The sequence below is a fragment of the Lithobates pipiens genome, unplaced genomic scaffold, assembly GCF_037356315.1.
Source record: "Lithobates pipiens isolate NorthernLeopardFrog02 unplaced genomic scaffold, aLitPip1_a1.2 Scaffold_10, whole genome shotgun sequence".
Taxonomy (NCBI): domain Eukaryota; kingdom Metazoa; phylum Chordata; class Amphibia; order Anura; family Ranidae; genus Lithobates; species Lithobates pipiens.
This window is the reverse complement of record NW_027507686.1, coordinates 134339086-134361295: the sequence shown is the minus strand read 5'-3', so window position 1 is coordinate 134361295 and position 22210 is coordinate 134339086. Positions and strand designations below refer to the sequence as shown.

General features: G+C 41.1%; 1 protein-coding gene across 3 annotated transcripts in view; it reads right to left on the bottom strand.

Moving 5' to 3' along the window:
• The window catches only part of RPGRIP1L (RPGRIP1 like), a 386112-nt gene that overhangs the window by 229191 nt on the left and 134711 nt on the right, over positions 1-22210 (bottom strand). For all 3 annotated transcript variants that reach the window (XM_077458160.1, XM_077458169.1, XM_077458179.1), the window contains exon 7: positions 16813-16918. In XM_077458160.1, coding sequence (XP_077314286.1) covers positions 16813-16918 — 106 coding nt within the window. The remainder of the gene's footprint in view (positions 1-16812; positions 16919-22210) is intronic.

The window sequence follows — 22210 nt, the reverse complement described above, 5'->3', positions numbered from 1 at the left end:
GTTAGCGGGATCAGCCCAGATACCTGCTAGCACCTGTGTTTTGCCCCTCCGCCCAGCCCATCCAAGTGCAGTATCGATCGATCACTGTCACTTACAAAACACTAAACACATAATTGCAGCGTTTGCAGAGTCAGGCCTGATCCCTGCGATTGCTAACAGTTTTTTTTTTGGTAGCGTTTTATATTTAAATCCTGAAGGCAGTGCTTGGTTTTTGGGGTCCCGTACGCGGCTAGGCTCCCAAAAAGTCCCCCACATGTGGTATCCCTGTACTCAGGAGAAGCAGCGGAATTTATTTTGGGGTGTAATTTCACTTATGCCCATAGCATGTGTGAGCAATATATCATTTAGTGACAACTTTGTGCAAAAAAAAAAAAAAAAAATTGTAATATTTCTGCAACTTGTGGCAAAATATAAAATATTTCATGGACTCAACATGCCTCTCAGTAAATAGCTTGGGGTGTCTACTTTCCAAAATGGGGTCATTTGGGGGGGTTTTGTGCTATTTTGGCATTTTATGGCCTTCGAAACTGTGATAGGTAGTGAGGAGTGAAATCAAAAATTTGCACCCTTAGAAATCCTGAAGGCAGTGATTGGTTTTCGGGGTGCCGTACGCGGCTAGACTCCCAAAAAGTCCCACATATGTGGTATCCCCGTACTCAGGAGAAGCAGCAGAATATATTTTGGGGTGCAATTCCACATATAACTATGGCATGTGTGAGCAATATATCATTTAGTGAGAACTTTTTGTAAACTTTTTTTTTTTTTGTGTCATTATTCAATCACTTGGGACAAAAAAAATATTCAATGGGCACAACATACCCATCAGCAATTTCCTTGGGGTGTCTACTTTCCAAAATGGAGTCATTGGGGGGGGGGGGGGTTGTACTGCCCTGCCATTTTAGCACCTCAAGAAATGAGATAGGCAGTCATAAATTAAAAGCTGTGTAAATTCCAGAAAATGTACTCTAGTTTGTAGACGCTATAACTTTTGCGCAAACCAATAAATATACGCTTATTGACTTTTTTTTACTAAAGACATGTGGCTGAATACATTTTGGCCTAAATGTATGACTAAAATTTAGTTTATTCGATTTTTCTTCTAACAAAAAGTAGAAAATATCTTTTTTTTTTTTTTCAGTCGTTTTCCTTTTATATCGTAAAAAATAAATATCGCAGAGGCAATCAAATACCATCAAAAGAAAGCTCTATTTGTGGGAAGAAAAGGACGCAAATTTTGTTTGGGTACAACATTGCATGATCGCGCAATTACCAGTTAAAGCAGTGCAGTGCGAAATTGTAAAAAGACCTCTGGTCCTTAGGCTGACAATTGGTCCGGGGCTTAAGTGGTTAACAAACCAAACTCATGACTTCAGGGGAAGGGAGTGCCATGAAGTTACCCAATTAGATAACCATTCTTGTAAAGAGATTACGAGGTTGAAAGCCCTCACGGCATACAATCTAAATAAATGGAAGGGAAAGTCTTTTAAACTGGAAAAAAATTGAAGCGGCGCAAACCATGAATATTCCAAAAAGGATGGTGATCAGCATCACCTACATAAAAAATGTAGACATGTGCGTAAGAACACCAGGACTAGAAAGAGGAAAAAAGCTATCTCCAGCCAACAACAAGAGGCATTCCTGGGGTGTAAAAGCTACACTGCAACCTGCTTAACCCCATACCAAATATATGGTTCATCCAAACTACCCCTGAAAGAAACAATCATCCACTGAGAAGCCAGGGGTAGGAATCCTAGTGTGCTTCCTAGAAATAGTCTGTTGATAGGAGGATAGGTGAGAGGGTAAAATCTAAGGAGACTTTCCTTGAAGCCCACGGTTCAGCAATGGAAAGAGGCCACCAGTGAACAGATCTCACAAAGGCCCCCGGATTCCATTATGTCTTTTAGGAGGAATTTGCAGTAGGTTCCCAGCATGTCCCATCTGCTGACCACCCATGGGAATACAGGACCCTCCAGTGATGGATATTTTCTTTCAAGGAGAAAGAGAAGGGAGCTCAAATGCTGAACCCTCTCTCAATCTGGGGACTATCAGTTGAGGGAACACATTGAGTCTAGGAAAGACAAAATAGTCACTAATGACACACTCAGCATAGCAGGTAGGTCAGACAACTTGTTAAAGGGAGAGTTTTCTAAACTTTCTGAAGGCAATGCATTATTCAGGTGTCCTCCAGCAGGTGTCAGTTTGGGCACTGTATGATCAGAACAAAACTCAATTACAAGGCAAAAGAACACACCTAAGTGCAAAGCGGAAAGAGGGAGAAGGAGAGAGAACAAGCGAGAGAGAGAGAGAGACCAAAGTTAGATATCTGGCAATATATCTCCAGATGATAAGACCTATTATTCAAAGTGTAAGAATCCAAGTAATTGATTCTCTTCAGGGATGGTCTCTTGAGTGTCCTGCAATAAGGATGACAGGAAAAGGTGCTAGGGCTAGTACTGTGAGCAAGGTCTGCAACTGATAAAAGACTCTGAAGAGTCAGGTCCTTACTTGGTCAAGGCTGATCCCTGTTGACCTTGAAGGTCTAGAGGTACCTTAGAAGGAGATAGGACTGAGGAGAGTTAAAGGATATCTAAAGTCTTTTTTTTTTTTTTAAAACAAACATGTCATACTTACCTCCTCTGTGCAATTGTTTTGCACAGAGAGGCCCCGATCCTCCTCTTCCAGGGTTCCTCAGCAACGCTCCTGGCCCCTCTTCTTGAGTGCCTTGTCAGAGAAGCGCTCTCCCTTGGGGCACCCATGCAGGAGCATTCCCATGTCCTGCTGCTGCACCCAATGACACAGACAGCCGGACAGGGCTCCACCCCCTGGCTTCCACATCATTGGATTTGATTGAGAGCAGTGGGATTCAATGACTTTGCTGCTATCAATCTATCCAATCAGGACTCAAGACTCCAGCTGGAAGCTGGAGCGGGTGTGCTCCTCCCCAGCACAGGAACGATCGGGCACAGGTAAGTAAAAGGGGGGATCTGGGGGGCCGGTGCACTACAAGAGATTTTTCACCTCAATGCATAGAGTGCATTGAGGTGAAAACCGCACGGGTTTACAACCCCTTTAAGAATCCCAAGGTGTGCAACATATTGAGAGGGAAAAGATCCCTGTTTCAGGGAGGTGTTTGAGCTTGAGTTAACTCCAATCCCTATGATGGATTCCTACCAAAGTAGAAATCAGAGTTCCCAGTGTGCAGTAAACCCAAATTTTGGAATATGCATATTGGGATGAAGTAATAGCAAAAGGGTGAGGAGGGGCAGCTGGAAAAGTGCATGACTCAAGAGTCAAAATTGGAGACTTGAGAGGAAGCTGAGTTGAGACAACAGGGGAACTGAGCATCCAAAAGCCTAGGAGGTCAAGTACCAGAGTACTCAGCAGAATGAACAAGCAAGCCTGCCTGCATGTAGAAGGTTTAACAGAGGGGAAAAAGAAGATCTAAATATGAGCCCTGCAGCTTGAGTGGTAAGTAGGATCTGACTGCCTACAAAGTACTGCTGCCCTAGTAAATGAAGGGTGGGACACCTTTGCCAAGTAGCCAGTGTCAAGAGCAGGTTGAAGGAGAGGACTCCCATTTAAAGTCAACTTGTGTCAAAGTGTTCTATGCTTATCAACAAATATCATCCATGCAAGACACAAGCTCAGTTCTTTGTAAGAGGTGATCATATTGCTCCAGATGTGGTTCATGTGTTCCATGACAGAGAGGACTTCCCCAGTGATGAAGAGATTCTGTTGAGTGATTGAGCCCACTGTGACAGTTTGACAAATCAATACAACTGCCAACATAGGACAGAGGATCAAATGCTTAAAAAAATCTGATCTAAGTAGGGAATGTAATATCCTGTCATTTAAATCTCTAAAAGTAAGAACACAGTCAGACTGGTTGTTTGCTTGTTAAGGTTATTCAGGTTGAAAAAAAAAGACTAGTCCATCCAGTTCAACCTGAGTGAGTGTCTACAATTGTCCCTATCCCTGTACATTGCACACTCACATCAGTCCCTACCCTCAATGAGCCCACAATCCAAGGTCCCCATTCATATACTAGGGCCAATTTTGGACAGAGGTCAATTAACCTACCTGCATGTCTTTGGATTGTGGGAGGAAACCCACGCAGGCACAGGGAGAACATGCAAATTCCAGGCAGGTAGTGTTGTGGTTGGGATTCGAACCAGCAACCCTTCTTACTACTAGGTGAGAGTGCTAACCGCTACACCACTGTGCCGCCCACGGCCAATAAAAAAACAAAAAAAACAAAAACACACACACAACCTTCATACAAACTATTTTAAACCCACAGATGATCCAGAGGAAGGAAAAAAAAAATACATTTGAGCATTATCCAATTTACTCCAGTGGGGGACTCCTATCTGATCCCCCATTAGGCAATTGGATATTCCTTGGATCAACTACCTCTGGTTTTATTACTTCTAAATATTAGTATCCCAGTGACATTTCATAACAATCTACTGAGTTGTCCAGAACCAATTCTTAAGGGAGTCTATTGTGGAGGCTAAATCTGCAGATGTAAAGAGTGCCCCTTTATCCTCCCTACTGACCTGAAAGTAAATAACTCTACATCAAGTTCCCTATGTTGACCACTTATGAATTTACACATGTTGATCATACCCCCCTTAACGGCCTTTTCTCAAGACAGAATAAATTCTGTTCAGCTAATCTTTCCTCATAGACAAGCTCCTTCATGCCTCCTATCAGTTTGGTTGCCCTTCTCTGCATTTCTCTAGTTCTCCAATATCCTTCTCAGTGCTCAGCAGTCAATTAGTTAATTGCCAACACTCATCGTTCCACAGTGCCTCACCTGGTGATCATTTCCTGCTCATTAGCAGGCACCTTCTGGCTATTTAAACTGCCTGGTTCAGTTCTCCCATGCCTTCACCTTGGTCAACATATCTGTAGATTCTCTGCTGTGTTACTGTTAAAATGGTTGTAAACCCTCCTCTCCTACTTTAGCTCATCTTGATCTAGATAGCACAGGCAGCTAAGCGCTGCCTGTGAAAGTGCCCTCACAGATGTGTTTCCGATATAAATTGTCCTTCTATGTGCTGTGACGTCAAAGTGTGCAGTTTCAGTTTCCTCTGATTGCCGTGTCATTATCTGACACTCAGAACTGCACAGTGAAGACTCGCGATGCTACAACATGATCCCCCTTGTGACTGTAAAAGATGCTATGGCGATGCTATTGCGCATGCACGAGATTTTGATAGGGAAACAAATTGAGGGCGGAAACAACGTTCACAAAGGCTTCAGCATACAGGAGGAACAAAGGCGCGGGCGATACCCACAAGAGACAAAAGAATAAAACTGATAAAAAAGGTAACTAGAAAGCTTGTTTTTGATAACTTTATATATCTGTCACTTGACAAGATTTAAAAGCATTTACATATTAGAAAAAACAGCAATACGTTGCGGGGTTTACTTACTCTTTGAAGACTTGCCTGGCTGGCATCCCTTCTGGTTCTTGATCCCCTCTGCTGCCTCAGAGTATGCTAATCTCTGGCTTCCTGATTTACTGGTTTGCACTGACTACCCGCTTTGATTACCAAACCTTGGTTTTGTTTTGACTACGTTTACTGCAATTTCTGTCTCCATCTGTTTCATGGTTCCGGACAATATTCTAGATAAGGTCTTACAAATGATTTGACTCTCTGGAGTCTATACCACTTTCCAAACAAGAAAGTATTTTGCTCCCTTTAGAATTTGCAGCTTGGTACTGCATGCTATTATTAAGTCTGTGATCTACCAGAACACCATTATTAAGTTTTTGATCTACCAGAACAAACAGATTCTTCTCCACCATTGACACCCCAGCTGTTTTTTTGCTAGAATGTATGATGCATACATGTTTTTAGCCCCCCAACTGCATAACTACATTTATCAATATTAAACCTCATTTGCCACATAGTTGCCCAACTAATTAGTGCATTGAGACCAGCTTGTAAGTAGGTGATAACCTCTAAAGATATAATTACACTGTATAAATTGGAAATGAATATGGTACTTTTAATCCCAGATCCTAAATCATTTATAAATATAAAAGTAAGGGTACCATCACTGAACCTTGGGATACATCACTAATAACCTTTAGACCATTTTAGCATATGAATCATTAACCACTACTCTCTGAATACTGTCTTTTAGCTATGTTTCCATCTATTTACAAACTGATTTTTCCAAGCCTGTACACTTTACCTTACATATAAGTGGTGTGAGTGGCACTGTGTCAAACTCTGCTTTGCGAAATCCAAGTATGTCCACAACAACCTGGGGCTCCTAGCAGGTGACAGGCTCAGCAATGGCATGCAACGCCAAGCTGCTGCAAGCAGAGCCAACATAATTATTATTATAAGAGCTGCAGGATTCTGGCTAAAATGAGAATCACAATTTTTTTTGCTTACAATAAAAGTTGCGATTCTCTCACGATTCTCGCGGTGTAACATCTTTCACAATATACAAAACATAAATAAAAATTGGGCTAACTTTACGGTTTCGTTTTTTTTTATTAAAGTGTATTTTTTTTTTAAATGCGTTTGAAAAACTGTTGCACAAATACAGTGTGACATAAAATATTGTAACAACCACCATTTTATTCTCTAGGGTCTCTGCTAAAATATATATATAGTTTGAGTGCTCCAAGTCATTTTCTAGCAGAAAATAATGATTTTTACTTGTAAGCAACAAATGTCAGAAAAGGTTTGGTCTTTAAATGGTTAAACTTCCCTCATCTACACAGGGAGTTCCAGCTCTAATTAGCATGCATTAAAAAACTCCAGAGATAAAACAATAATTCTGCCACTCTACAAAACTCTGGTTCGGCTACATCTGGAGTATGCCGTCCAGTCCTCTGAAAGGATGTGCTGAAACTGGAGAGAGTCCAGAGAAGAGCAACAAAGCATTGAACATATTCTCTTTGGAGAGGAGACTCTTGAAAGGGTATATGATAGCGATGTACAAATATTGTACTGGTGACCTTAACACAGGGAAAAAACGTTTTAGTGAAAGGGAGTTTATAAAAAAGGCACGTGGCCATTCACAGAACTTGGAAGAGAAGCGGTTTAACCTTAAACTGCGTAGAGGATTCTTTACTGTCAGAGTGGTAAGTATGTTGAATTCTCTTCCACAAGCAGTGGTATCAGCAGGGAGCATGGATAGGTTTAAAAATCTATTAGATGGGCACCTCAACGATCCCAACATACAGATATATAGAATTTACTAATGACATACACACACACCCACACAGGTTGAACTGGATGGACTGGTGTCATTTTGCAGCCTTACCAACTATGTAATATGTAAAAAAAAAACAAGGTTTTGCTTACCTCCTCAAAAAAAAAAAAAATCTGGTTTGTTTGATAACTTCTGTCTTTCATGAATCCATGCTGGCTATTGCTTAACATTTTATTTTCTAGCAAAAGCTCTTCTATGTGGTCTTTTATTAAACTCTCAAGTATGTTCACAACTATAGAAATTAAAATAACTGCTCTGTAGTTACTTGGTAAAGACTCTGATCCGTTGTGGTGGTTTGGTTGCAAAGGCTAAAACCCCTTTCACACTGCCATGCTTTTCAGGCGTTTTACCGCTAAAAATAGTGCCTGTAAAGCGCCTCTCAAGCCAACCCAGTGTGAAAGGCAGAGCGCTTTCACATTGGGGTGGTGCACTTGAAGGAAAAAAAAAAAGTCCTGCAAGCAGCATCTTTGGGGCGGTGTGGGAGTGGTGTATACACTGCTCCTAAAATGCCCTTTCCATTGACATGAATGGACAGCACTGCCAAAGAGCCTGCAAAACGCTTTGGCAGCGCTGCAACATGGGCGCTTTTAACCCTTTTTTCAGCCGCTAGCTGGGGTTAAAAGCACCCCACTAGTGCCCATAAAAGAACATTCTGTGCATTATTGTAAAAAACCTTTACCGACCAAGCTCCCTCTCTGCCCTCCATAAAAACTTACCTGAGCCCAATCTCATTCCAGCGCTGTGCCTGAGAGCAGCAGGGCTGCTCTTTACCTCCTCTCTGGACTTGGAAGCCATTGGCTCCGGCTGTTGTCAATCAAGTCCAATGATGAGGGAGCGGGGGCGGGGACTAACTGTGCGTGTCAATATATCAATAGACATACACAATGTGGCTCGGGTTACAGCCTGCATGAATAGGGGCGTTATGCAAATGCAGGAGGACCACTTTGGGAGACCCCAGAAGAAGGATCAGGGCTGTTCTGTGCAAAACCATTGCACAAAGCAGGTAAGCATAACATGTTCGTTATAAAAAAGAAAAAAAAATGATCGTTTACAATCACTTTAAATATAGGCACCACATTGGCCTTACGCCAATCCAGTGGTACCATTCAAGTCATTAAAGAGTCTCTAAAAATTATAAACAATTACTTATAACGGAGCTCAATTCTTTGAGGACCTGTGAGGGACGTGCCAGTACTGATCAGGGGGACACACGTGCGGGCCCCTTCCCAAATTGTGCAACAATGTTTGCCCACCAGCATGCACCGGCACCCTCCCCAGGTGCGCACGTGTGCGTGGCAGGTACACGTGCGCACTAGCGCTGTTTGGCGTCAAGGAACATTTAAAAGTATCTCAGCTACACTTGTGCGGTGCTGTTTTGTCTGCAGCTCTGTACCAGTGTTACCTGTATCCGTTTGGTGATTGTTATACCGACCCGACTCCATCTGACTTCTCTACCATCTCCAATCTGACCCGGCCTGCCTGACTCTGCCTAAAGCTCTGTTGTGATCCATTGCCAACTTCTGCTTGCCTTACCGACTCTACTCATCTGCCTGATCGCCTGCCAACCCGGAATGTCTGACCTTGCTGTTTGCCTGCTGTGTTCATCTGCCAATTGCCTGCCGACTCTGACTGTCTACCTCCGCCTACTGCCTTGTGTTGCTGTGTTCCCGGCCTTCTCATCCAGCTCACTAACCCGCTTCTGCCTGCTGTCATCTGCAGTCCAGCCATCCCTGGAGGATCTCCACTCCGTTCCTGTGCCGGCTGCTGCAACTTCCATAAGGCACTCCTACCCATGAGACCACGTCTTCTCCTACAAGTTGGGTTCTACTACAAGGTACCCAACAGGACCCTTAGGTGTAAGCCATCTGGTCCAGGTGTTTTATTCAATTGTATCCTAACTTTTTCTGAACCGTATCAGTTTTGAGATATTGTGGATCATCTGGGGCTATGTCAATACCATCCCCAGTAAGGACTTGAGCCCCCCAGGTTCCTTTGTATACACAGTGCTGAATAAGGTATTCAACCACCTCAATACCGCTGTATGTACTGTATATATGTGGCCTCGTATTAAGGTGGTTATACAGCGATCATGGTGAGCCTACAACCATTTATTTCAATGGACAGGGCGTATTGAGAGTGGTGTATACACTGCTCTCAAACCACCACCAAGATGCTGCTTGCAGGACTATTTTTACTGTCCCCCAAGTGCACTCTGACTTTCACACTGGGGAGGCATGAGAGATGCTTTTCAGGCACTTTACAGGTGCTATTTTCAGCGGGAAAAAAACGCATGAAAAGTAGTTTGGTTTGAAAGGGGTCTTAAATGACAGTGTTGCTTCACTTTTAGATTTTTTTAAATGCTCTTCTCTTACTATTAATAGCTATTTTAACTTTGGACATGAGCCACGTTTTATTTTTATCCATGGGAATATATATATATTGGCAGTGTTTGCATACAGCCAATTTGAAGCATTCCTATTTCTGTTCTGTGTTCTTTAATGCCAATATTTCCTCCCGTTTAAATCTTGGAGAGAAACCCTCAGCCTGAGAAAATTTGCTCTCTTAAAATTAAGAATTTTTAAATTTTCAGCATGTGCTTGTTGTTTACAGCTTACATTAAATGAAATCATGTTATGGTCACTGCTACCCAGATGTTCCTTTACATGAGCATTAGTAATAAGCTCTGCATGGTTTGAGATTACCAGGTCCAGCAGAGCATAATTTCTACTTCGGGCCACTATGAACTGCACCATAAAATTGTCTTATAATAGGTGTATAACTTTCCAATCTGCAAATATTCCAGCAGTGCCATTACTCTGATCAAATGCAGGGTAGTTAAAAATCACCTAATATTATCATTATCCCAGACCTTGCAGCCCTTTCTGTCTGTGCAAGTGCAGACTTCATCATTAAAGCAGAACTTTTCAAAAAATCCTCCATTAGTACCCCCAAACACACACACACACACAAACACACACACACACAAACCACTAAACAGCTATTACATTTGTGAAATTTCTTACTGTTTAAGAGATATGTCTGATTTAATTTTCAGGAAGTCAGCTCTGTGATTCAAAAAATGCATCATCTTTTCTGGCAAGGAGAACCGTGAGTGCATCATATCCTCTTATCTCTCTCTAACTGTAATCAGCTGATATTTCCCATGAATACTTGGGATTGTACAGAATGTGAGAGGTACACTAGGGCTTGTACATTTAAATGTGAACTCGCCCACTTCAACATAAATCACACCCTTCATTCTGCAGCCAGCAAGCCATACATAACACACAGTGTGATAAGTTACAGCATTACAAATGCAAAGCATTTTTAATATAAATGCATATTAATACAATATTAATTGAATGCATTTAACCACTTGACCACTGGGCACTTAAACCCCCTTCCTAACCAGACCAATTTTTAGCTTTCAGTGCTCTCACATTTTGAATCACAATTACTCAGTCATGCAACACTGTACCTATATGACATTTTTGTCCATTCTTTTTCACACAAATAGAGCTTTCTTTTGGTGGTATTTAATCGCCGCTGGGTTTTTTATTTTTTGCACTATAAAAGAAAAAAGACTGAAAATTCTGTAAAAAAATGATTTTTTTTCATTTCTGTTATAAAATTTAGCAAATTAGTAATTTGTCTTCATATATTTTGGCCAAAATTTATACCACTACATATCTTTGGTAAAAAATAACCCAAATCAGTGTATATTATTTGGTCTTTGTAAAAGTATAGCGTTCACAAGCTATGGTGCCAATCTCTGAAAATTGATCACACCTGAAGTAGTGATGGCCTATCTCCTTTCTTGAGACTCTAACAAGCCAGAAAAGTACAAATACCCCCCAGATGACCCCTTTTAGGCATTCCAATGTATTTAGTAAGAGGCATGGTGAGTTTTTTGAAGTTGTAATTTTTTCCCACAATTCTGTGCAAAATCAAGATATTCTATTCTTTTTCACCAAATTTTTATATTAGCAGGTTATTTATCACACACAGCATATGCATAGCACAAATTACACCCCAAAACACATTATGCTACTCCTCCTGAGTATGGCGATACCACATGTGTGAGACCTTTACACAGTGTAGCCACATACAGAGGCCCAACATGCAGGGAGCACCATCAGACGTTCTTGGAGCATAAATTACACATATCATTTCTTGACTACCTTCTATGAGGCATATCGAGTCTTTTAAACGTGTCATTTTTTTCTACAAGTTTTTGGAAAATGTGCAAAGAAAATTAAAAAAGAAAACACATTTATGTTTACACAACATTGTCCCTTTACACAATATTTCTAACACATAGATTACAGATTCTCCTACTCCTCCTGAGTACGGTGATACCCATGTGTGAGACCTTTCCACAGTGTGGCCACATACAGAGGACCAACATGCAGTGAGCACCATCAGATGTTCTAGGGATATAAGTTTCAAATCTAATTTGACTACCTATTACACTTTTGTGAGGCACTGTAGTGGCATGGATGATAACTGATGTGACATGATTGAGAATGAATGGGGATGGATGAGTATGAATGAGTATGGCTGGGTACGGCTGAGTATGGATGGGTATAGATGGGATGGCTGGGTATAGATAGGATGGGTGGGTACGGCTGAGTATGGCTGGGTATGGCTAATTATGGCTGGGGGTGGATGGGATGGCTGAGCATGGATGGATGGAAGCATGAGTACTGCTGAGGATGGATGCATGGCTGAGCATGGATGGATGGATGGATGAGTATGCTGAGTATTGGATGGGTATGCTGAGCATAGATGGCTGAGTATGATGAGTATGGATGGGTGAGCATGGATGGATTAGTATGCCGAGTATGGATGGATATGCAGAGTATGGAAGGCTGAGAATGGATGCATGGATCTGTGACTGAGAAGCACTGTGGGCACTACACTTGCAGCCCACCACGGTCTCTCCCCCTATGGGCCGTTTGCCAAGTGGTTAATAAATAAATTTAAATTAAATTAATAAATTGAATGCAAAAACCAGTGCAGCTTATCAATGTCCACCAGTGCTGCATGTCAGGGACCACCAGTGCCGCTTGTCAGGGACCACCAGTGCCGCTTGTCAGGGACCACCAGTGCCACTTGTCAGGGACCACCAAGTCAGGGACCACCAGTGCCAAATATCAGGGACCACCATGTCAGGGAACACTAGTGGCGAATGTCAGGGACCACCAGTGCCTATTGTCAGGGACCACCAGTGCAGCTTGTCAGGGACCACCAGTGCAGCTTGTCAGGGACCACCAGTACAGCTTGTCAGGGACCACCCGTACAGCTTGTCAGGGACCACCAGTACAGCTTGTCAGGGACCACCAGTGCCACTTGTCAGGGACCACCAAGTCAGGGACCACCAGTGCCAAAGGTCAGGGACCACTAAGTCAGGGAACACTAGTGGCGAATGTCAGGGACCACCAGTGCCTATTGTCAGGGACCACCAGTGCCAAATGTCAGGGACCACCATGTCAGGGAACACTAGTGGCGAATGTCAGGGACCACCAGTGACGCTTGCCAGGGATCACCATGTCAGGGACCACCAGTGCCACTTGCCAGGGACCACCAGTGCCGCTTGTCAGGAACCACCATGTCAGGGACTATCAGTGTCACTTGTCAGGGAGCACCATGTAAGGGACCAACACGTTAGGGACCACCAGTGTAAAGCCGGGATCATTATCAGAAATAAATTGTATGACACAGCGGGAATCTCCCGTGGTGTCAGGTATTGTATGTGAGAACACTGATCGCTGATGCCCCGCCACATCAGCAATTGGTGTTCTCATATACAATACCTGACACAGTGGGAGATCCCTGCTGTGTCATATAAGTATTTACTGATGATAATCCCCGCTCTGCATGGAGCTAGCAGGCGGGCGGCGGCGGCAGGGATGAAGTGGAGGGGCAGTGACTGGCAGGAGCAAAGGAGGAGGAGGGAGGAGAGAGGAGAAGGAGGACGCCTCCTCATGGGCGGCACAGACTGGGGGCTGTGAGACCCCTCCGCCCACTATATGTCTGCTTCCTCCCTGCTTGCTTTCAAAGGACTAGAACGGGGCATGTCAGACCGCTGGCTGAACTTAGGAGAGGGATAGAAGCCAGCAGTCTTGTCAGAATAATGTTTTTTCAGCAAGTTCAGCAGCCTATTACAGAGGCACTACAGAGCTCAGAAGAACATGGATGGCAAGGTTGGTGAAGGTAGGAGATCAGCCACAAGGACACGGAAAACATTTTTTGGCTAGACTTCTGCTTTAACACTGGGTGGCCTAACAACTCCAATTTTTAACTTTGAAGCACACACACAATCATATTCAGCTCCACTCATAGGGTTTCAGCATCATCACATTCTTCATTAACCAGGTCCTCTTTTACACTCACTTAAAGATCACTTCTCACACAGAGACAGACACCAGCACCTTTTAGTTTTACCGTCTCACTGAAAAAGTATAGCCAGTAATATTAATAACCCAATCATGTGAGGAATGAAGCCAATATTCAGCAATACCAATTCAATTATAGTTCTCTTCCTGCACCAAAGCCTCCAACTGCCCAATTTTGCTTGGCAGACATCTGGCATTGGTGAACACTTTAATTCACTTCACTTCCTACTGCGGGTGGCGCTGTCACTGATTGAAAATAATGTGGCCACGTGGGGCTCCGCTCGCCCAGCCATGTCAATTATTCACAGTGCTCTGTAAATGGGAAAAATACAAGTACCGGCAGCCTTTGTGGCTGTCGGCCTGCACTTTCTAACACAGGACTGGCCCTCCTTTCTGCGAGCCTCATACCACTTCCCCTAGCTACATCTTCATACCTGAACATCCTTGTTTTACCCCGAGACTACCTGCCTAGTTTGCATGTTCTCTCTCTGCCTGTGTGGGTTTCCTCCTGGTACTCTGGTTTCCTCCTACACTCTAAAGACATGCTGGTAGGTACATTTCCTCCTAAATTGCCCCTATTATGTATATGTATAAATGTTAGTTAGGGACCTTAGATTGAAAAAAAAAAAGGGTTTGCAGGTGTGGCACTGTTCTAATTGAGAAGGTAATTGAGTGTTTGGTTTGAACCTATTATAATGATAGTTCTGTGTTGCACCCTCTGCAGGTTGCAATGATATAAACTTTAAAATCCAAAAAATAAAAAAAAGTGATAGAAATTGAATAAGCATCTAGTTATGCCAAAGAACACTATGTATATCCTCTGCAAGGTGCAATATTCAATGATCATGTGCTATTGAGTGTGCTACAATCTCTGCCTGATGCAACAAGCCCTTGAAGGAGCGTTCAATAATTAGTGATATCACTTGCTGGAATAAACCAAAATGGCGTAAACCAAATAATGAGGAAGTTCAGCCCATTTGGTATGAATGTGCTACACCCTCTGCATAAATTTCATGCATTTAATCTTAACCTCCTTGTGAAAAAAGAAGGAATGCTGAATTAAAAACTTTAGTGTAGCTGGAGTGGAGGTTATATGACGAAATGGGTAGGGCGGAGAAACAAACGTCTTTACAGCACTTCCAGTCGGTCGTGATTAGGATTAGTATCCCGACGCCATTCATTCTTTTTTTTTTTTTTTTCGCATTGTTTTAGTATTCTTTCAACCAGACTAACTGCAACTATGTAATAATAAAGCTAGCAAAACTATAGTTATACTTCATCCGTGGTGCTGAGGAAAAAAGTGGCAAACACCTAGGACACTAGCAAAGATTGACTTCTATCAAACAGGCTTGTTGGAATATTTTTTTCAATCAGTGGCTGCAGCCGCTGATCAGTATATTCTGACAGTGGAGAGTCCCCACTGTCAGAATATAATGTCTCAGCGGGGAATATTCCTCTGTCCATCTTGGTTGGTTATGGCTAATTTAATATTTCTAAAACATTCTGAGGGTCCATCTATAGCCCTTACATAGAGACAATACAGTCATGGCCAAAAATATTGGCACCCCTGCATTTCTGTCAGATAATGCACCACTTCACGCAGAAAAATGTTGCAATTGCAAATGTTTAGGCATTCTCATGTTTATTTAGTATTGGTATGACACAAAAAAATTGGAGAAACAAAAAAGTTATATCTGACACATTCTACGCAAAACTACAAAAATTGACAGGACAAAATTATTGCCAACTTCTCAAAATGTTAAGAAATAATTCCATTACATGTGATGCTCCTGTAATTTGTCATTAAAATCTACTGTATTAACAGATGCTGACAATATACAAATCACACCGGCTACTAATTAAAATGGTAAAAAAAAAAAAAAAAAAAAAAAAAAAAAGATTCATTCGTTCTGTCGTGTTTCTCTGTGTGCTACAAACATTTTGGAAACGCATGGACAATCTCAAGGTTACAAGTCCATCTCCAGAGATCTTAATGTTGCTGTGTCCACTGTGTGCAACATTATCAAGAAGTTTACAGCCCATGGCACTGTAGCTAATTTCCCTGGTTGTGTTGTGGATGAAAGAAAAAAATTGATCAAAGAGTTTGCCAAAACTTACATGAGGAAGCCAAAATCCTTTTGGGAGAATGTTCTGTGGACAGACGAAACAAAATTACAGCTTTTTGGTACAGCTCATCATTCTACGGTTTTTAGAAAAAGAAGTGAAATATTTCAAGAAAAGGATACAGTCCCTACAAACATGGAGGTTCACTGATGTTTTGGGGTTGCTTTGCTGCTTCAGACACTGGATATCTTGACCGTGCGCATGGCATTATGAAATCTGGAGACTACCAAAGAATTCTGGGGTGCAATGTAGGGCCCAGTATCAGGAATTTGGGTCAACGTCAGAGGTTTTGGGTCTTACAGCAGTACAAGGATCCAAAGCACATGTCAAAAAGCACCCAAAAATAGTTTAGGACAAAGCACTGGAGAGTACTGAACTGGCCAACAATTAGTCCAGATCTAAATCCCATTGATCACCTGTGGAGAAATCTCAAAACAGCAGTTGGGAAAAGAAACCCTTCCGATCTGAGACACATGGAGCAATTGGCAAGAGTGGTCCAAAATTCCAGCAGAGAGGTGTAAGAAACTCATTGATGGTTACAGGAAGCAATTAAATTCAGTTACATTTTCCAAGGGGTGTGCTACCAAATATTTAATTGAGCATGCTAATAATTTTGTACAGTCCATTTTTGGAGTTTTGCGTGGAATGTGGCAGATTTGGCTTTTTGTTTCTCCACTTTTTTGTGTCATACCAATACGAACAAATTAAATAAATGCGAGAATGCCTAAACAATTGTAATTGCAACACTTTTCTGGGCAAAGTGGTGCATTACCTGACAGAAATGCAGGGGTGCCAACATTTTGGGTAATGACTGCATATCCATTAAATGTTGGGGGAAAAAAAAGGCGCACAAAACACTTTGCTACTAAAGATTTTCAGTAGTGATGGGATTTCCAGTGTAAAGAAAAGAATAGGATATAATCCAGGTAAATGGTGATATACTGGCAGTAAGCAAGTCTTTGAAGACACTACTCATAAAATTCGAAAATAAATAAATCATAATAATAATAATAAATAGCTTAAGCCAAAAAGCAGAACATTATACCTCTTGAAGTGCATGGAACTTGCCCTCCATCTCAGCAAAAGCCCTGTTTTTTTCTGTCAGCTGTTTCTGGAGCTTGATCATTACAACATTCTCTTTGATTGTTGCCCTGTGATAAAAAGTGCTTATTTAAAAGCTGATTGATAAGGCACATAAAAAGTAGACAACAGGTTCAAACGCAATCACCTTGATTTACTAAAGCAATTGTGCATGTTAACTTTGCAAAGTAATCCATGTCTTTGCAAGGGAAAGGGAGAAAAAGATTGTACTTACTGTAAAATCTTTTTGCGATGGGGAAAAAGGATGTAAAGCGCACGCAGCTCTCCATTTAGTGAATGATATCAGCGATTAGTTCCTCAGTCTTAACTATTTACACAGCAGGATGGCAGTGGCAGGGGTTTTAAAATGGTGCCCAGCAGTAACAATTGGGGGAAAGCCCCCAGAGCTTCAGCTCACGACCTTACTCAGTAAATGAGCTTTCAGAGATGGGATCACACCAGAGGCTTTGACATGGCCCTGGACCTTGAATGTGCTCTGCAGCCAAGTATATTGATTAATGAGAAAAATAAAATTATAATATAATAAAAATTCTAACAAATTTCTAGTTAGATTTTTTTTCAGCAGAGCTGAGGGAAAGGCGCCCAACTTCCTAGAACACTACAAAAAACAAAACAAAACAGGGGCATTAAGGCTAAAGGAATGGTTATATGGGGGGCTGGCCTTCAATGTCAGCATTCAGTGTCCAAACCACCTGTAGGAAACTGTATATAGCAGATTGTTTCATAGTTCCTAAATGTCACTCAGTGGACCATATAAAAACTGGATTCTTGCTGTTACATGATTGGCTGATTGAAGTCATCAAAGCTTCACCAAGCCAAGTAAAAATTCACTTTGCAAAATGAACATTCTCTTCTGCTTTAGTAAATCAAGGCCATTAACTATGCATACGTGGGAAATTACATGCATATTTCATCAATGTTCTGAGGTTCAATTTGCTAAAGTAATGTTTATTAAAATTTTTCATTTTAGAGCTCGCCAGATTGTGTTTGGAGGGACCTATTCATACATTGTTTACTGCTTGGGTATACTAATGAGAGATTGAGGATATACACATGTACAAAGAAAGCAATGGTACAAAGAGATAGATCTGACTGATAAAAAAATATGCAGAGACAAATATGTTGACTCATGATATTAAACACGGCACTGTGTGAATGGCGCAGACCATTAAAGCTGGAAAAGTATCAACTATCTTTAAAACGCCGTCAAACTATGGTCACTGAGAGGTCCTACCCTTTGTAACTCAACTCTTTTCTTTACCGACTACACCTCATTGTATCTAGAAATACAGAGAAAGCATATTCTATTAGAAAGTATAGAGTTCACTATTTTAATCATTATTAATGGGTGAAGGTCAACTAGCATGTTAATGTGTACTTTTAAAGAACCCTGCCCACGGTTAATATTTTTTTGTTTGAATTGTGAATAGTGTATCCTGTGTATAGGCTGACAGTTATAAAAACCCAGAGGGGTATATTCATAAAGCAGTGGATGCAACATTTACCAAACATTTAATGCAGGTGTATCCTCCTAGTGTTCATTTTAAGTTAATGTGATAATTCACTGAAGGTGCATGTCTGATAAATGTCACAATCACGGCTCCTTCTGCTAAGTCAGACTTATAGTTCTGCAATAAGCAAAGCTTTATGCTCTCTTCTGAATGAAAAGCTCTAGCTATAACTCAGCAGATTGTGTATCAAATCTCTTCAATGGGATCAATACTTAAAAGTGGTAGTAAAGTCAGTTATAAAAACCCTGCCTGTCAGCGTGTTTTGTAATAACAGAAGAGACCCTAGAGATCTCTTCTGTCATAAATCTCCCCCCTGCCTGTCAGAGAGTACAGTCCGCTCTGTGTGCTGCTTCGATGTCACTCCCGCGCACAGGCACCAAAGTGACGTAGCCCCGGTACAGCCAATCAACCGGCTGGAAATCACAAACTCAGAAGAAAGACCAGGCAAAGATATAAGCTGTCAGGGACAAGGGAGAGCAGTGAGAGTGCAGAACAGGAGGGCTGCGTTTGTAGGCAAGTCTGTCATAATGCAATAGTATGCAGTGCATACTAGTAAGTTTTGGCTTAAAACTGCCAGGGAACCATTTTTTAACAAACCAGTATAGACTTTACTACCGCTTTAAGGGTACATACATACTGGCTTAAAAAAACAGAATTACTAGGATGCTAGCGGATTTGTAAGCAGGATACTGACCGACTGCCCTGGAGTTGTCTCCTTAGCATTTTCTGTGAATGTTCAACTTTAAAATTTCAAATTGTTGCTTATCTCTCATTAACTGACTCATGAGACCTAGTAGAGCAAGAGAGGCTAAACTTGCTGACTAATTGCCTGAAGAGATTGCTTATTGATCCATTGCCTGGAGTGGTTATCCAAACTAATGAACCAAAAGCGCATACTTACCTGTTTCTGGCGAGTGGCCATTCTGTAAGGTGGTGGTGGAATCACAAAAAGGTGAAATTTAGCTTCACAAATAAGAGACAAACCCGTTGGAGTCAATTGATCACTGAGGCTATCCATTTGGGACTGGTTAAAAATTTGGATTTGTTTATTTCACTGAGAGCACTGGAATATTCACTGAAGATATTCATTTGACAGCCCTTTTCACAGGAAAAGTATATATTTATAGATTGTTTTTTTTGTTCAATAAGTTTTTATTGAAAGACATACTGCATATTACAATAAACATGCAACCAGCAATAAAACAATATTCCTTTGTAACATGTACCAATGTAACACCTGTCATCACTTGGCAACTAGCATTCGTATAAACCTTATACATACTATACATCATACCATACATACCTATAAATCTTATACATACTTCTTTAGAAATGTGAATAAAAGCTACTCATTACTCCCGTGCAAATCACTATTCATGGCCTTGAAATTGGTACCCCTATATACTATGAGTGTTACCTCTGGAGGCTACATTTCTAATGGTCCTGCAATCTCTAGTGGGGGAACCACTAACAATACGCCATTAAATGAAAAGAAAGACAGAAAGTAATGAAAATAGCAAGTTAGAGAAGAGAGAGGAAGAGAGGGAGAAAGGTGGGTTAGTTGTCAAGCCATTGCAGGATATCATTTTAAGCATAAACATTCGTTGCTTACAATCTTTACTTGTGAGCCATGATTTCTGCGTATGTTGATGAAAACTTACAGATGAGCCAACAGGACCACATTTTGGATGCTAACTCGGCTTTGTTCTTAAGCTTAAGTGTGCTATTTTCCACATGATAGATTCGGTCCACCTCCACTAGCTAATGGCGTAGTGAAGGGAAGTGAAGGGATTTTCTTCAGTTTTTCCCTAAATTTCGGGATAAGCTCCTTAGCAGCGTTTAGCAAATGAGGTCTGATCGATTTTATATATGATCCTATTGGCTCATCTTTACAATGAAACAGTAACTTCCAGGGGTCATTCGGGGACCCTACTGCCTTGAATTTTTTCAATCCAATATAGTATAGTGGCCCAGTAAGGTCTAATAAAAGGGAAAGTCCACCAGATATGGGCATGAGTTAGATTGTTTAGATATATTGTTTGTCCTTTGTCAAATGATGGTGTGGGATTTTAGACATAGTATCATAGTGAGCTCACTAGTACACATATTTATGGTTGTGTGTGTGTATATATATATATATATTTTTTTTTTTTTGTTTTGTTTTTTACACATATTTGGATATAGCAGCACACACCTTTGTATTTTTATTGAAAGACAAAGGTGATAAGGTTTGAGGAGAACACATGAAAATACATGCAGAGCAGAAGGTGAGGATGCCCTGTAGTATTAGGTCACTAATATACATTGTTGAGGTGTAAAGTCACATGCCAGAGTGGTGACACACAAATGTATTTGAAGTTGGTGCAGTCCATTTAACAAACTTTTTTTTACTGTGTTATATGTTTCTGTCCTAGCCCCAAAATTTAGGGAGGATTATTTGTTCAATGTGTATTGATATCTTTTATCACCATGTAACAATGTAACATTTCTACCTTTTCTACTATTGAAAATGTAAATGAATTTCAGTTAAAAAAAAAACAAACAAAAGAAAAAAAAACACTGCTCTTGGAGTTTAGCATTTTGCCTGTAGAAGCAGCTAATGTTATCATGTGTGTCCATGCACATTAGGACATTTAGAGGCCTATTTTAAGCACTGTGTTTAAAGGCAGAAAAACATCTCCTGCTGTCTTGCACTTTTGAGATCAATTTTCTGAACACTAAGACCCCTTTCATACTGGGGCATTTTTCATGTGTTTTTCAGGCGCTTTAGCGTTAAAAAAAGTGCCTGTAAAACGCTTGAAAGAAGCCTCATCTGAAATCCCAATGTGAAAGCCCAAGTGCTTTAAGAGCCCTTTCACACTACCAGCGCCCGAAATATGCTTGTAAAGCACCGCTTAACCCTTTCAGGACTAAGCCTATTTTTGGCATTTGGTGTTTACAAGTTAAAATCCATATTTTTTGCTAGAAAATTACTTGGAACCCCCAAACTTATATATATTTTTTATCAGAGACTCTAGAGCAGTGATGGCGAACCTTGGCACCCCAGATGTTTTGGAACTACATTTCCCATGATGCTTATGCACTTTGCAGTGTAGTTGAGCATCATGGGAAATGTAGTTCCAAAACATCTGGGGTGCCAAGGTTCGCCATTACTGCTCTAGAGAATAAAACGGCAATTGTTGCAATATTTTATGTCACACAGTATTTGTGCAGTGGTGTTTTAAAAGCACTTTCATGAATTAAAAAAAACTAAACAGTAAAATTAGCCCAATTTTTTTGCATAATGTGAAAGATAATGTTACGCCGAGTAAATAGATACCAAACATGTCACACTTTATAATTGCATGCACTCGTGGAATGACGGCAAAGTACGGTACCTAAAGCTAGAATTATTGCTCTCACTCTGACGATCGCGGCAATACCTCACATGTGTGATTTGAACACCGTTTACATATGCGGGCGCGACTTCCGTATGCATTTTCTTTGCTTCGCAAGCTCGTGGGGATGACGGGCGCTTTAAATTTTTTTTTATTATTTATTTATTTTAAAATGAATAAATTGTTTTAAAAAAAAAATAAAAAATGTGATCACTTTTATTGCTGTCACAAGGAATGTAAACATCCCTTGTGACAGTAATAGGTGGTAACAGGTACTCTTTATGGAGGGATCGGGGGTCTAAAAGACCCCCGATCTCTCCTTTACACTTCAAAGTATTCAGATCACCGAAAATGGCGATTCTGAATACTGTATATTTTTTTTAAACCGGCGCCAGGGGCAGCCGAGTAAACGGGAAGTGATGTCATGACGTTGCTTCCGTGTTTACTATGAGGA